At 37.2% G+C, this 12,733-nt stretch overlaps 4 protein-coding genes across 5 annotated transcripts; 1 reads left to right on the top strand and 3 right to left on the bottom strand.

The window, feature by feature from the left end:
- Positions 1-489: 489 nt before the first annotated feature.
- LOC102232864 (casein kinase II subunit beta-like) lies at positions 490-3,604 on the bottom strand. Its single transcript, XM_005798412.2, has 7 exons — positions 3,505-3,604; positions 3,139-3,214; positions 1,503-1,605; positions 1,305-1,420; positions 1,141-1,216; positions 869-1,058; positions 490-760 (listed from the first exon to the last, which is right to left on the bottom strand). Exons 2-7 carry the CDS (start codon positions 3,208-3,210, stop codon positions 670-672), a joined length of 648 nt encoding a protein of 215 aa, XP_005798469.1. The 5' UTR covers positions 3,211-3,214; positions 3,505-3,604; the 3' UTR covers positions 490-669.
- Positions 3,605-3,695: 91 nt separating this feature from the next.
- LOC102232604 (allograft inflammatory factor 1-like) lies at positions 3,696-5,714 on the bottom strand. Of its 2 annotated transcripts, XM_023329970.1 has the most exons (7): positions 5,696-5,714; positions 5,509-5,594; positions 5,305-5,366; positions 5,155-5,221; positions 5,025-5,066; positions 4,708-4,873; positions 3,696-4,104 (listed from the first exon to the last, which is right to left on the bottom strand). In XM_023329970.1, exons 2-7 carry the CDS (start codon positions 5,525-5,527, stop codon positions 4,017-4,019), a joined length of 444 nt encoding a protein of 147 aa, XP_023185738.1. In that variant the 5' UTR covers positions 5,528-5,594; positions 5,696-5,714; the 3' UTR covers positions 3,696-4,016. The 2 variants fall into 2 exon arrangements, with proteins under 2 accessions (XP_023185738.1, XP_014324037.1); XM_014468551.2 differs by lacking the exon at positions 5,696-5,714 and having other exon boundaries at positions 5,509-5,612.
- Positions 5,715-6,345: 631 nt separating this feature from the next.
- Positions 6,346-8,437, top strand: LOC106699599. The gene is made up of 8 exons (XM_023330350.1): positions 6,346-6,499; positions 6,661-6,972; positions 7,057-7,332; positions 7,429-7,473; positions 7,566-7,718; positions 7,918-7,962; positions 8,100-8,162; positions 8,245-8,437. Exons 1-7 carry the CDS (start codon positions 6,433-6,435, stop codon positions 8,150-8,152), a joined length of 951 nt encoding a protein of 316 aa, XP_023186118.1. The 5' UTR covers positions 6,346-6,432; the 3' UTR covers positions 8,153-8,162; positions 8,245-8,437.
- Positions 8,438-8,700: 263 nt separating this feature from the next.
- On the bottom strand, positions 8,701-12,287 carry LOC111608046. The gene is made up of 8 exons (XM_023330348.1): positions 12,142-12,287; positions 10,308-10,589; positions 9,944-10,231; positions 9,587-9,868; positions 9,242-9,502; positions 9,043-9,159; positions 8,924-8,949; positions 8,701-8,830 (listed from the first exon to the last, which is right to left on the bottom strand). The coding sequence occupies exons 1-8, from the start codon at positions 12,212-12,214 to the stop codon at positions 8,717-8,719; spliced, it is 1,443 nt and encodes a 480-aa protein (XP_023186116.1). The 5' UTR covers positions 12,215-12,287; the 3' UTR covers positions 8,701-8,716.
- Positions 12,288-12,733: the final 446 nt, after the last annotated feature.

Genomic DNA, 12,733 nt, shown 5'->3' on the forward strand with positions numbered 1-12,733 from the left:
CATCCAGAACTATATAGAGATTTCTCAGCGCTCAGATTGTTCCCTGCATGTTACAACCTCATTAATTAGGGTTAAAATCTTTGTACTTTTTTAGTTAGTACTGTTACTGTTATAATTTTGTTTAGTAACGATTAAAACTTTTACTACGTGTGACAATTGTAGAGGAAATTGCATCAGGTTCTGTGTCTATAACTATCAAGACAGTTGGTATTAAAAGTAGCATGCATGGGACCATATAATATAGTTCCTTACATGTGTAGTCCAATTTTTTGTTTCCTATTAATGTACCGCAACTATGGCAAAAAGCTTTACAAATCATCTAAATACTGCTAAAACTAAATCTATGTACATTTCCAAGTTGTTTTTCACCACTTTAGCAAATTCACTTCAAATTAGTGGAGAACTATCAAAGAGGTATATAGGATTATCCCTTTATAAAAAAAATCCCCAAGACTATATACCAATCCACTGACATCCACACAAATTGAACTTTCCAAAAGTGTATTTATTGTTATATTCCCCAAATTAGAACAAATGACTGAGTTTAAAAGTACAAACAAAGACTACTTTAGGCAGCTGTAAAGCTTTTTTTATTGGGAATATATACTTCACTGCTTCACACAAGTCCAATGATAATGCTTGAGTCCATTGTCATTGCAGAGGTGGATTCTAGCGAATTGTCTTTGCCGGGCTTTTGAAACTTGACGCGGCCTGAAGCTGGAGTTGGTAGGCCATTGGGTGAATTTTGAAACCATATAGCCTGAAAAAGAAACGACAGAAATTAGCTTCTGGTTCATACAATAAACACCCCATTCCCAATTTTTTAAAACACACCATTAAATATAAATCTTTACAAACGCAAACGAACCTTGGTACAAACTGGTTGGCTGGTCGTTTTGGTCGATACTCTGGGTTCACCATGAACAACATGTGAGGAAATCCCGTGCCGAAGTAGGCTCCATCTGTGTGATGGTGTCTGGAGGATTTAGGAGTGTACACATCCATACACTTAGGGCAGTAAAGCTTCACCATTGCCTCTCCTGGGATATCTGATAAGCCTAGATTAGTCATAAAGCAAACAGTAAGGAAAGGCTCAATGACGAAGTGTGGGAGAAAGTGTTTGGAAAGAGACCACCTCACCAATAGGAAGCATTGGCTGATTCTCGCAGTATACTCTGGGACAATAGCCAAAGTCCCCTTGCTGGTATTTTTCCAACTAAAGAGAGAAACAAATATTAAAGATGGCTGCTGATGATTGATTTGGAGAGCCAGTGAGACTCACAAGTCATTATGCACTGCAGTACCATTTGTGCGATGCCTCTGTTTGTGAGAATGTATCGTGCATGTATGAGACCATAGAGCATCTCAGCTGCCTGCTCAATCAAATCGCTCTGATTCTGGTTATCTTCAGTTTCCTCATCTGTTATGAAAAGTCACACAGGAAGTTAAAAACTGTAATTTTTCTTCCTTTTAATCCAAAGTCAACACCTCTATAATCTCACCAGGCTCCAGGTCGAGAATCAAATCCAAAGCCTGACGGTAATGAGGGACCTGCTCGTTCAGTCCTGTCAGGTTGAACTTGTCCTGAATGTAGTCTTCATCGACCTGGAATGCAGCAACAAAGTACATTCAGTGAATAGATACTGTTGCTGCAGTCGGAATAATGCCACACACTGATGTGAAAGCATTAGAGAAGCGTCTAACAGGATTATTCAGTAGCTGCCAGGGCAGAAAATAAGGGGTTATAATTAGAAATTGGATTGTACAAGTGCATATGTGCAAGTCTAACCAGTGATTAACTGGATGGATGCTGAGAACAGACAAACAATTCCTGGAAAATTAATTCTGTCTTTTTTTTGTTTGTTTATTTTGTTTTTTACATACATGATCTCTGACCGGTTTGTTTGGTATAAGCCACCATGTTCTCCAGTAGAGAACACAGTGCTCGCAAAAGTACTTGAAAAGGATTTCTGATTTGCCAAATATATTTGCATTTTACAGTCAATACCTACTAGAACCACGTTTGGAACAATTATATAATCTTTTGAGGTATGTCTCTACCAGCATTGCAGATCTAGAGTAAACTTTCAACAGTGGTTTTTGAGTCTTATTAGGAGTTATTTATGGATTTTGAAGATATTCTGAGCACACATGAATATGCTCAGAGCTAAATCTAACTATTGCTTTTCTGGTTGCAGTTGTAGTTTTAGGGTCTTGTCTAAGACCCTAAAACTACTTGTTGGAAGTTAAAACCTTTTGCTCATATCCTTCCTTGGTTTCCCCAGTATTCCCCAGCTTTGTCCCTGTTATAGAAAAGCAGCCTCATAGAATGATTAGACTGCTGGTGATCTTCTTCACTGCCATTATTCAGTCTGTCCTCTGCACATTCACCACTGTGTGGTTTGTCTCGGCCACAAAACAGGACAAACAATCAGATCCATACAGAGGGTCATCAGAGCTTCTATACATTTCAGGTCGGTGCCATTTGCAAAAACCAGTTGCCACAGAGTTTCTTTATCCAGGCTCTGATGAACACAATGAACATCTTACAACCACCGTAGACTACTTTTCTGTGTACATATCTACACTATTGCTGCCTGTGCATACACATATATTGTTTCTCTCTACTTACTATATCTCTTAGGTTAACTGTTCTTGTTAACACAGACACTGCAACCACAAGAAGTCGCAGTAGCTAAATAAAACACGTCCTTAACAGTAATTTCTGGTTTCTACTTTAAATAAAAAAAATGCTAACTGATCCAAAAGATGGTGACTATGTATTGTTTGAACCACCACCAGTGTCTTTCACACGTACAGAATTATTTTACAACATACTATTTGGAGATTTACCCCCAGAATGTCAGCTTATAAAAAGCTGTCCACTCTCTCAATTTGTAACCTAGATGTATGAAATTGGCAGCATTTGGAAGTCAACGTTAAGTAAAACCGACTTTATTTTTAACGTAATACTCTTGCAAATGTGTCAGAACTACATATTTTAAGACCCAACAGTTTCCGACCCCAACTTAAAGGTCTCTCAGTTGAGGAACAAATGTAAACAGACGCACTTCCTTTATAAATGAGCTCCTAATTTTCATTCTTTGATCATATTTTCAAAGTAAAGGTGGAACTTGCCTCGCAGAACAGCTCGTTTCCTCTGAGTCCACAGAACCAGGATATCCAGGACACCTCCTCCGAACTGCTCATCCTCCTGACAAACAGCAGAGCTCTTTAGATCCACACCAGTCGGCTAACCAGAAGCTTTCATTAAAACAAAATCAAAAACGAGCCATTCTAACATGATACGCCGTCACCTATCGGATATGTGCTCCGATATAGTTTACGTTCACCGCAACTTACGTTAGCTCTTCATACACACGCTACCTGGCTAGCTATTGTGTTGCTATGTAGCTTAGGGTGCATAATTCGATAAGTATTTCTGTTAAAAGTATTTTCACATGAGAGTTTATTAAATTACAACATAAATTGAGCGTCACTTACCCGTTTAAATGTGTCTTATAATATATTAATATGCTGGCTTTGCTAGCTTTTCCTCTCTTCCGCGATGACCAACTTCCGGTGTCTGAGGTTTTCAAGTTAATAGTCTAATTATGCTAAGGTGCTAACAGGAAATGGAAACATTTAACGAATTATAACTCGTTGAATTTAAAGAAACACCGACACTGGATTTTCCCTCTTTTTAATAATACTTTTTAATAATTACGGTCCAATACACCGGATGTAACAAAAAATAAAAATGACATTGATACCCATATTTTCTAAAGTAAAATAATAATAATAATAAAATCAGTTATCAGTTATAAGTCATTTTGACATTAGGCTATGTGATTTTCATTTTATTATCAAACTTATGCAACAACACTCCAAACTTTTAAAATAATTAACATTTTTTCAGTCAAATTTTCCACTGTTTTACATCTTGGTTGGGCCAGAAGGGCTCTTAAAAAAAAAAAAAAGGAAAAGGTAAAACATATCCTGATGTAATGAAGACTTCAGGGAAGGTCTGAAAAGGTTTTGCGTGAAGGTGGACCAACATCCTTCTGCTCCTGCTCCTTTCCCATTCCTTCGAACATTAGAATCCTTAGCAGCAGAAGAAGAAACACTTATTACTTAAAATTTTCAATCATACTCTGTGTACTTTCTGAAATTCCTTCAATGAGATGCCAGAAAAAGTGCTGTGAAAGTAAAAACTGTCATTACTCCAAAATTGGAGTAATGAAGTATAAACACTGGTTTACACTGGTCAATAAAAACACAATCCTTTAATTTTAGCACACTGCTGGTCAGCTGCTGATCCAAGAGCTACGATATTTTTCACATGGAAACACGAAAAACATGGTTAGTGATAGTGTGGAAACTAAAGAAAATCCACTTTTAACTTTAAGTGTTTTGGTTAAGGGTAAGAGTTAGGGTTAGTTGACACTTTTAAACAAAAGCCATGCAATCATATTATGATTCAGCCTTCTTTTAAAGCATTGTGTTTGTACAACGGATTTCTTTACTCAGAGCTTACATGAAAATCTACCAGTCCATTCCTAGTCTCATTATATAGCAAAACACAAAACCATTGTTATTTTTTTTTATTTCAAAGACAGACATTCATCAACATTGTCAAAAGCTTTAATATGAATCAATCTAGAATCAGCTACCCTTTCAGTTTCATGTTAACCTAGATATACTCACAGCTTCAGAATTGCATTTCGTTTCCCCAGCATCATATTCAGGAAGTCGTGGTAGCTGATTGTGTCCTTCGATGGGCCTCCAGCTACCTCTGACATCATCTTTTTCAGCTCTAAGTGAGTTTTGGCTAGTCCAAGTTTTTCCAGCATACGTTTTAACCCCATCATATCTGAAATATTGTTTGTGCATATATAAGAAATAATTTTCACAAGTTTAAGTGACCTGTGAAAACACTGTTAAAAATGAATGAGTGAGCAAGTTGAAATTTCTCACGCTAGCTAAAAATACTTTTGATATGTAGAAGTCTGGTGCACTTTTACCTATGTCTCCTTTGTCGTTGAGATCAAACTCCATGTATTTCTCTAAAAGAAAGACATGGAAGTGTTTTACGGAACATTATACCAGAAATTAAAATGCAAATAAAGACATTTATTACTCTAAGTAACTCACTTTTAAACATTTCAAGCTTTGTTGCCAGATCTTCCTCATCTGCATACTTTGAATCTGAGAGAAACGCCTGGGAAGGGGATCAGTTCATTTGTTTGGTCACACAATGAAGCTAAATTACTTTACCCAAATGTGACAGTTATTCCAGCTCACCTCATTTATGGAGTTAAGTTTTTCCTCCTGTTGAGACTTAAGATGCCCATAAGCTTTACCTCCTGTTAAAAACAAAATGGTGATCAACAAAACATTTGCTGAATTCTGAGAAGAAAAATAAACCATGTCAATTTGAAATTGCAAGCTTTTTTCAATTGTATTGGCTTTAAAATATAAGCTTTCAAAAGAGAAATCCAAGCATACCTTGAGCATTGTTATCCATTTTGTGAACTGTGCTGGGAAACTGTAACACAGCGACTGTTTTTTATCGCTGTGGCTGTAAATTGTATCTGAAGAGGAAGTGAGATCTGGGTGAAGTTCCTGCATTACATTTAAGGCAGCAGAGAGCTAAGGTCAAATGTATGATGCAAAAACTAGAATTCCCATTTACCCCATCTTTTTCCACATGCAGGGTCAGAAAACTTGTGCTATTTGGTTCTTTCTCATGTTACTGCAGCATACTGCCCACAGTGTGCTCACTGTTATGTTTCACTTCTGTACAATGCGATGAATAACCTTGCATATTTTAACTGTTTTCAGGAAGCAATGCTGTTGAAACATGGGAGATTGTTGTTAGTCAGTGAAGAGCCAACTCATATACTTAAAAGGAAGGAACAACCCAAGAATTTAGAGTTTTTGCAGTTAATCTAAAAACTTTATTAATACACGGGCATAAATACATGGCATTAGAACGATCAAATATCATTGAAGTTTTATTGAGTCAATTTACTTGAAATGTAGGCTGGAACATGACATTTCTTTACTAAAAGTATGTTTTATCCAGCATAATTTCTGTGAAACTGAACATTGTTTTGTAATTAGCATTATAAAATAATCTTGGACGACAATCCTGCACAATAAGCCGGGACAGACATTAGATGGAAGGATGGATGATGTGATAGTTTATTCAGATGCATTCCACAAGTCTCTCACGATATTGCCGTGATGTTTTATTTTTGCCAGATGATGGCGCTCTTGCTCAATTGAAAATAGGAAACAGTCATGTGTTCGTTTTACTTTAGTTTCAAGATGACACTTCAGGTTATACACAGGAACTGAGTAAATCCTATTTTAAAACTAAAGGTACAAAAGCTAATCCTCTCATGATCTTGCTGCATTAAACCGAAAATGGCTCACTTGTATTTTCAGGTTTGTGTTTTAGTGTTTGTATTAGAAGTTCCTCCCAGATGCAGGGGTGAGTTTCTTGTTGGTATTTCTTATTGGATTAAATCAGCCAATATTCTATTTCAGTACATATTTTATGTCTGTTTTGTAGGTTTACACATTTCAGTAATTCACTACATACAGTAATTTTATTTAATGTCTGACTGACTACATTAAAATCTGACTCTGCAGGTGCTGAGACTGTGTCAGCTTTTGCAGACGAAGACGTGGTTCTGTCATGTCTAAACGTCAGCATCACGGATCCAAGCAGTTGCTATAGAATCAGACTGGTGAACAACACAGATGCCATGAACCCTTCAGTTATATTTGAGTATCCAAAAAAATCCCAGGATGCCAAACGTGTGAATTTGGAGGCAAACAGGAAAGGTCAAACGTGTGTTTTTTTGAAAACCTTGCAAGGATCAGATGGAGGGGCATACAACGTTGAAATTTGGAAAGGATGGGACAAAATTATGGTCACACACATATCATTAAAAGTGAAAGGTAGGATCTTCATGTCTTTTTTATTTTAAAGATTAATTTATACAATCTGCAGGGTAGATCACATGCTCCTTTATGATTTTTTAGACTGCAGAAACCTTAAGCCAGAGGTGACAAAGCTTGGCCAGAATGTGAGTCTTAACTGCTCAGTGGATGGAGAAACGGCCCCTTCAAATGTCACATGGGCGAAGATGAAAGGGACCGACTCTGTACCTGTTAATTTGCCAAGGATGGAAATGAAGGGTATATCCCTGACAATCAAGTCTGTGTCTGATAGTGACACTGGTTGGTACAAGTGTGATTACATACTCGGGCAAAGTCGGCGCTGCTCAAAGATTAATCTACGTTTTCGGGGTCATCAAGGTCTGATCTTAAACAGATCTCTTCAGTATTACTTCCAATAATGTTGTATATTAGGTAATTGTTACTATTTCTTTGCTTTTTTGTTTGATTAAGCAGAAACTACCATGATTCCAAGATCTGCATTTACAGAAACTCGCCAAGGTGTGTTTTATGTTTAATTTTCCATATAGACTATAACAGCTGTCTCTTTTTATTGAGGTGTTGAAATGGCTTCATCTTTATGTCTTTGCCAGGATCTCTTAACATTGCTTCGGAGACCAACAGGACAGAAGGAAGTGAAACCTCTATTCTCGTTGTAGTCCTGACCATGACCTCGATTTTCACACTTGCAGCACTAACAGGAGTGTTTATTTACAAGAGATACAAAACTCAGAGGAAATCTGCAGGTGGGCTCTCTTTCTCTGTTTTGTATGGTTATATATATATATATATATATATATATATACTGCTCAAAAAAATAAAGGGAACACTTTAAGTGTTAAACACCTGTTTAAGTGTTCCTTTTATTTTTCTGAGCAGTGTATATATATATATAATTTTTTGCCTTTACCCTTTTCTTCACTTGTGAATCATTCCGCTTTACAGAGTCTGCAGATGTTTATGAAAATGTGAGTCTTCCACGTTCACCAGGTGAGAGTAAAATTATGATTTTGTTGCCACTTTTCTTTAATCAAATATTTAAACTGTACCTCATTATTCCTATTTTCTTGCCTTAAAACTAAAGAGTCATTTTTCATGACATTGAGAAATGTTTATGTAACACACAGATACTAAAAATCGAACCAACAGCTTGTATGCATTCCTAGAGGAGAATGTCTAAGGACTCACCTGTAAGTATATTACAATGATGACTCTAATGCTTCAGTATTGAATATTCATACAAATATTCCAATATCCCCATTTTTGTTGCAGTTCAAATCTAGAAATGTTCTGGCTACTCACAGAGAACACTGAAGATCTTTCTCTATTCCCTCAAAAAAATGAAATTAAATAAAAATAAGAAAAGCCTGCCTGGCACCAGGAAACATGCATCAGCATCACAGAATCACTTTATTCCTTTACCCCCCTGTTGGTTTAACCTTCAGTATATTGTTGTCACCATGTCTAAATGGCTAAATGCAGTGAGCTGCTACAATGAAATTGGGTGATTCATTATTTGTGTTAACACAAGTGCACAGGAGTGGCTAACAAAGTTTCCAGTCAGTTTATTTCAAATTATCTATATTCTTCATGTGTGCTACATTGTTGTCTTTCAATAGGCTTTATTTCCCAAGTGTGCATGTGATCTTCTCTTGTGTATTTTATTTTGCAAATCTTGTTTTCTGTGTTGGCAAATAAAACTAATTCAGCATTTAAGTGAAGACAGAGCAGTGTTTATTTTACTTTAGTTGACAGGTTGTAATAAATTGTAGAAGCCATCATCAGTGGTGGCAACTTCTCTTTTTAGCTGTCCCGGTTGCTGTACTTCCTCATCCTGAACGACATCATAAAGATGATTCTGGTAAAAAGAACACTGACATTAGCATACTGGGATATATCAGACCAACACAAAACAAATGGAAATGTTGATATCTATGCTTATTCTTTTTACCATTGAGATGACTGACAGTTCATCAGCTGCAGAAAGAGAGAAGACATCAGTTGTGACATTTGGTACACATTTAGTACACATGATCAAAAAGTGAAAGTTTAGATGACGGGTTCCTCTACCAGATTCAGTACGCAAATCCTTGTTGCACTTCCTCTTCCAGTGAATAAAAACTCCTCCTGCTGCTGCACATAATAAAACGCCAAGAGGGAGACCTAACCATGCCAGAGTCTGCATAGCTGAAGAGAATGTAGTCTTATTCCTTTTTTGTTTCTGCTTTAACAAGATTGCATTAACAGAAAAGTAATGCTGCATACGTACGTTTAACAGAGCTCAAACTTTTTGACGCCATCTTTGAACCTTCTCTGTACACAGAGCAGGTTATTGCATCAGAGCTAACTGGCCAAACTGGGAGAAGAAGCTCATTGATCAATGTGTTGTTAACATTAAATAGTCTGCCTTGCCAATGCTCTTGGTTGCTTCCAGACCAAGTTAAATTTAAGTTTTCTTCACATTTTTCAACACAAGTAAGCACACAGATCAAAGAGAGATTTCCTCTTACTGGTTGTGTATTTGCTGCAACTGTAACATAGAAAAAAATGTCAGAAGAAACTTTTATATAGCTCACAAAGTCTGAATTTCTTTTAGATTATTTTTCTCACTCACCATCAAGGGTGTGAACCCTAATTTTGTGCAACACTCTTTGCTCTTCAGTGGAGCCCATACACTGGTAATCACCAGCATGCAGAGGAGTCAGTTTGCTGATTACTAAGGATGAGTCTTTGTTCACATGACATACATTTGTTTGGCCATTTTCAGGTACCAGATCACTGAGCATTTTGTTATTCAGTGTCCACTCTATTCTGTCTCCAAGTCTGGGAGAGGAAGTGTTTCTGCATAGAAGCGACACTGACTCACCAACAGCAGTGAACACTTCCTCCAGCCCATCTACAGGAAAGAGAGCAAAGCTCAGCCTTTGTGCATACAAAACCACAGTTTGAATTTCTTATTGCAGAGCATTACCTCTTACTGTTGTCCTGTACTTGCCAGACGCTCTAACCTCACCATTTTGGGTTATTTGACATTTCCATATTCTGTGATGGTCGGTCAGTTTCCTGGTAATGATGAGTTTTGAGAAGCAAACAGATGGATTTTCAAATCTAAATCTATTACCAGTTATTGGAACATCATCCTCAGTTGTCCAGGTGATATGTATGTTTGTGTCGTTTTTACAGGGGTCAAATCCTGTAGATTTACTGACGGAACAGTGAAGTTCTGTGATGCCCTCTGCTGGAGGTTTGTTCTCAGCAACTGTTGAATAAAAAACAAAATTAATCTGTCATTCAATATTCACTTTAAGAATTTTATGGACAACAGTCCTACTTACTGTCAAGAAACCGAAGGGAAACACTTGAATTTAGCGCTCCACTTTCACAAGTGTACAGCTTGGCATCATCACGCTCCATCTGAGGGATCTCCAGTGAGCAATCCTTTAGCAGACGATACTTGTTTTTCTTTAAAGGTGTCACTTTTCCAGCTGTAACCACCTCATATTTATCCCATATTAAACCCGTGACTGTCCAGTTTACTGAAGAGCAGGATCCAATAGAAGGTAAACCACATTTCAAGGTAGCTCTGTCTCCTGCCATAGCAAACTGCAGCACAGGATCTGTTTGTAATAATAAAAAAATGCATTTAGCCTAAAAATATAAATAAGTCTTGAGCATTTTTGTTCAAAGTAGGTATTGAAGTATCTGTGATAATCCAACCTATATTCACTTGCAAAGTGATGCCCACTGATTCTTGGTTTCTGTGTTGGATAATTAACAAGTAAATCACAATTAAAGAAATGAAAACCAGACTACGCTGATTGACCTTTAGGAGGCTTTTCAATGCAATCCATGACAGAATACAAAGAGAGCATCCAGCACATGGTACTGTACTGGATGCTTTTTCTGCTTACACACATTTTAAAATTTGTAAGATAAAGCAAATTACCTTACAAATATTAAGCTCAATAATTTTAAGGTAAATACTTAAATACTTGATACAACCAGTGATGTCGGACCACTTTTTTTCAGTGACGAGTAATCTAACGCGTTTCTATTTCAAATGCAGTAGTCAGTCTACAGTTACTTATTGAAACCACTTTGCTTTACTGTGCGTTACTATTTTCTTTTGTAATTTAATTTCATTCCCTCTACGCCTCTTGGAGAGTAACCGCAGTTTCTATGCGACAGTGTCAGCAGCGACAGAATCAGTAGAGGGAGGTGCGCATTTTGTTGTTGAAAAGGAACTGTTTTGAGTTTCTGTCGCCAATTCCGTTTAATATAAGCGGCTTTGGGCTTGTTGTTTCTTTCTAAAGTCGCTTGCAAATTTAATGAGTCGCGGGCTGCGCTTTTTGGGCTTGGAAATAAGCAGACATAAACCCCAGAATTAGTCTGACATCCAGTTAGTTTTAGTCCATCATTTCCCGGATGATCCATCCAGTGTCTTTGTTAATGTTAAGTTAATATATTTGCTGTGAATGACGTCGAGCCTCTCGTTGTGCTCCAGAAAACTGCAAACATCGAGACTGATAGGAACAGCGCAATAAACGTGAAAACAACCACGAATGAACGAGTCCGTAAAGTTGTGCGACTTAACGCCATTATAATTATTAATATTAAGAGTGTCACAAATCTGTGCAGCGGGACATCTGAGTTATGGAGCCGCAGGAGGAGCGCTGTGCGCTGCGCTCTGACACCAAACGCAGGGCCGTAACACAGAACATGGAGGCTGGGGCGAGGGAGAGAAAGGGGTCTAAAATCCAATTTAGAGTTTTCCAGAAAATGCTTTTACACACAAATACACGCACAAATTACTAAAGCTTTTTGTACTGTTGTAACCATTAAACAATCTCCCCTTCAGTTCAACCTTATAAGTGGAGATACCTTGTTGATGTTACCATTATAAAATAACTTGCAATTAAGTACTGGCAAAGCTCAATGTAATTTTCACAGAGGGCAGAGTGCTGTCGTCAGCTGCTGCTGAAAGTAACTAAAAAATTACATTTAATGTAACTTAGTTACTTTCCAAATCAAGTAATCAGTAATCTAACTAAGTTACTTTTTCAAGGAGTAATCAGAAATCAAATTAAAGTTCCTTTTTCAAAGTAACTATGTCATCACTGGATACAACCCAGATGAGCTGATTATATATAATAGAAGTGTTGCACCTACCTGATGAATAAAGTGTCAGTGATGCCCATAGAGGAGATATGAGATACAGTCCAATCAAAGGCTGGAAATTCATTCTTCTTTCATAAGAGTCTTGTGTAAATGCTTCACAAATATGACCAAGTTCTGTAAGGGCAACTGTTTCTTAAAATGCTTCTCCAGGAAGTATTTTTGGCACCACATGACAGGATATTACTTCAATGCAAAACTGAATGCGTTTCATGAAAGATCTTCTTCTGGGCTGTTTTTGTCGCTCTGCAGGTGCCTGTAATATGTTGTTCTGCTTCAGATGTCTGAGTAAATGTAACTTTTACTTTCAGCTTAATCTTCTCCATCTCTCATCTGGATGCCAGACAAGTTAACAAATAATTTTGTAGAGTTGGTTGCAGACATTTTATTGCAATATTAGCAAAGACATGTGTGTGTGTGTTTTTTTCTTTTCATGATTCATGGCTGAGTCCAGTTTACTCTGTAAGATGAACACTGAACTCAAGCCCCCTGAGAAATTATATGATAAACTCAACCCAGTGTGAGGTTCCACACATTAGTGGTTCAGGTTTAAGTTCTTCTCTAAAGGTTCTGATCTTTTAGAAAG

This window comes from Xiphophorus maculatus, chromosome 3 (assembly GCF_002775205.1).
Source record: "Xiphophorus maculatus strain JP 163 A chromosome 3, X_maculatus-5.0-male, whole genome shotgun sequence".
Classification (NCBI taxonomy): Eukaryota; Metazoa; Chordata; class Actinopteri; order Cyprinodontiformes; family Poeciliidae; genus Xiphophorus; species Xiphophorus maculatus.

Excerpts from the sequence above, each read along its gene's own strand:
- LOC102232864 (XM_005798412.2), bottom strand. The coding sequence starts at position 3,210 with ATGAGCAGTTCGGAGGAGGTGTCCTGGATATCCTGGTTCTGTGGACTC. Across the intron at positions 1,421-1,502 it reads GATTCTCGACCTGGAGCCTG|ATGAGGAAACTGAAGATAAC; the intron begins GTGAGATTATAG and ends TTTTCATAACAG. Across the intron at positions 761-868 it reads GCCAACCAGTTTGTACCAAG|GCTATATGGTTTCAAAATTC; the intron begins GTTCGTTTGCGT and ends TTTCTTTTTCAG.
- LOC102232604 (XM_023329970.1), bottom strand. Across the intron at positions 5,222-5,304 it reads AACTTAACTCCATAAATGAG|GCGTTTCTCTCAGATTCAAA; the intron begins GTGAGCTGGAAT and ends TCCCCTTCCCAG. Across the intron at positions 4,874-5,024 it reads CAACGACAAAGGAGACATAG|ATATGATGGGGTTAAAACGT; the intron begins GTAAAAGTGCAC and ends ACAATATTTCAG.
- LOC106699599 (XM_023330350.1), top strand. The coding sequence starts at position 6,433 with ATGGCTCACTTGTATTTTCAGGTTTGTGTTTTAGTGTTTGTATTAGAA. Across the intron at positions 6,973-7,056 it reads CATATCATTAAAAGTGAAAG|ACTGCAGAAACCTTAAGCCA; the intron begins GTAGGATCTTCA and ends ATGATTTTTTAG. Across the intron at positions 7,719-7,917 it reads AACTCAGAGGAAATCTGCAG|AGTCTGCAGATGTTTATGAA; the intron begins GTGGGCTCTCTT and ends TCCGCTTTACAG.
- LOC111608046 (XM_023330348.1), bottom strand. The coding sequence starts at position 12,214 with ATGAATTTCCAGCCTTTGATTGGACTGTATCTCATATCTCCTCTATGG. Across the intron at positions 8,950-9,042 it reads GGATTTGCGTACTGAATCTG|CTGATGAACTGTCAGTCATC; the intron begins GTAGAGGAACCC and ends CTCTTTCTGCAG. Across the intron at positions 8,831-8,923 it reads AACTGTCAGTCATCTCAATG|AATCATCTTTATGATGTCGT; the intron begins GTAAAAAGAATA and ends TCTTTTTACCAG.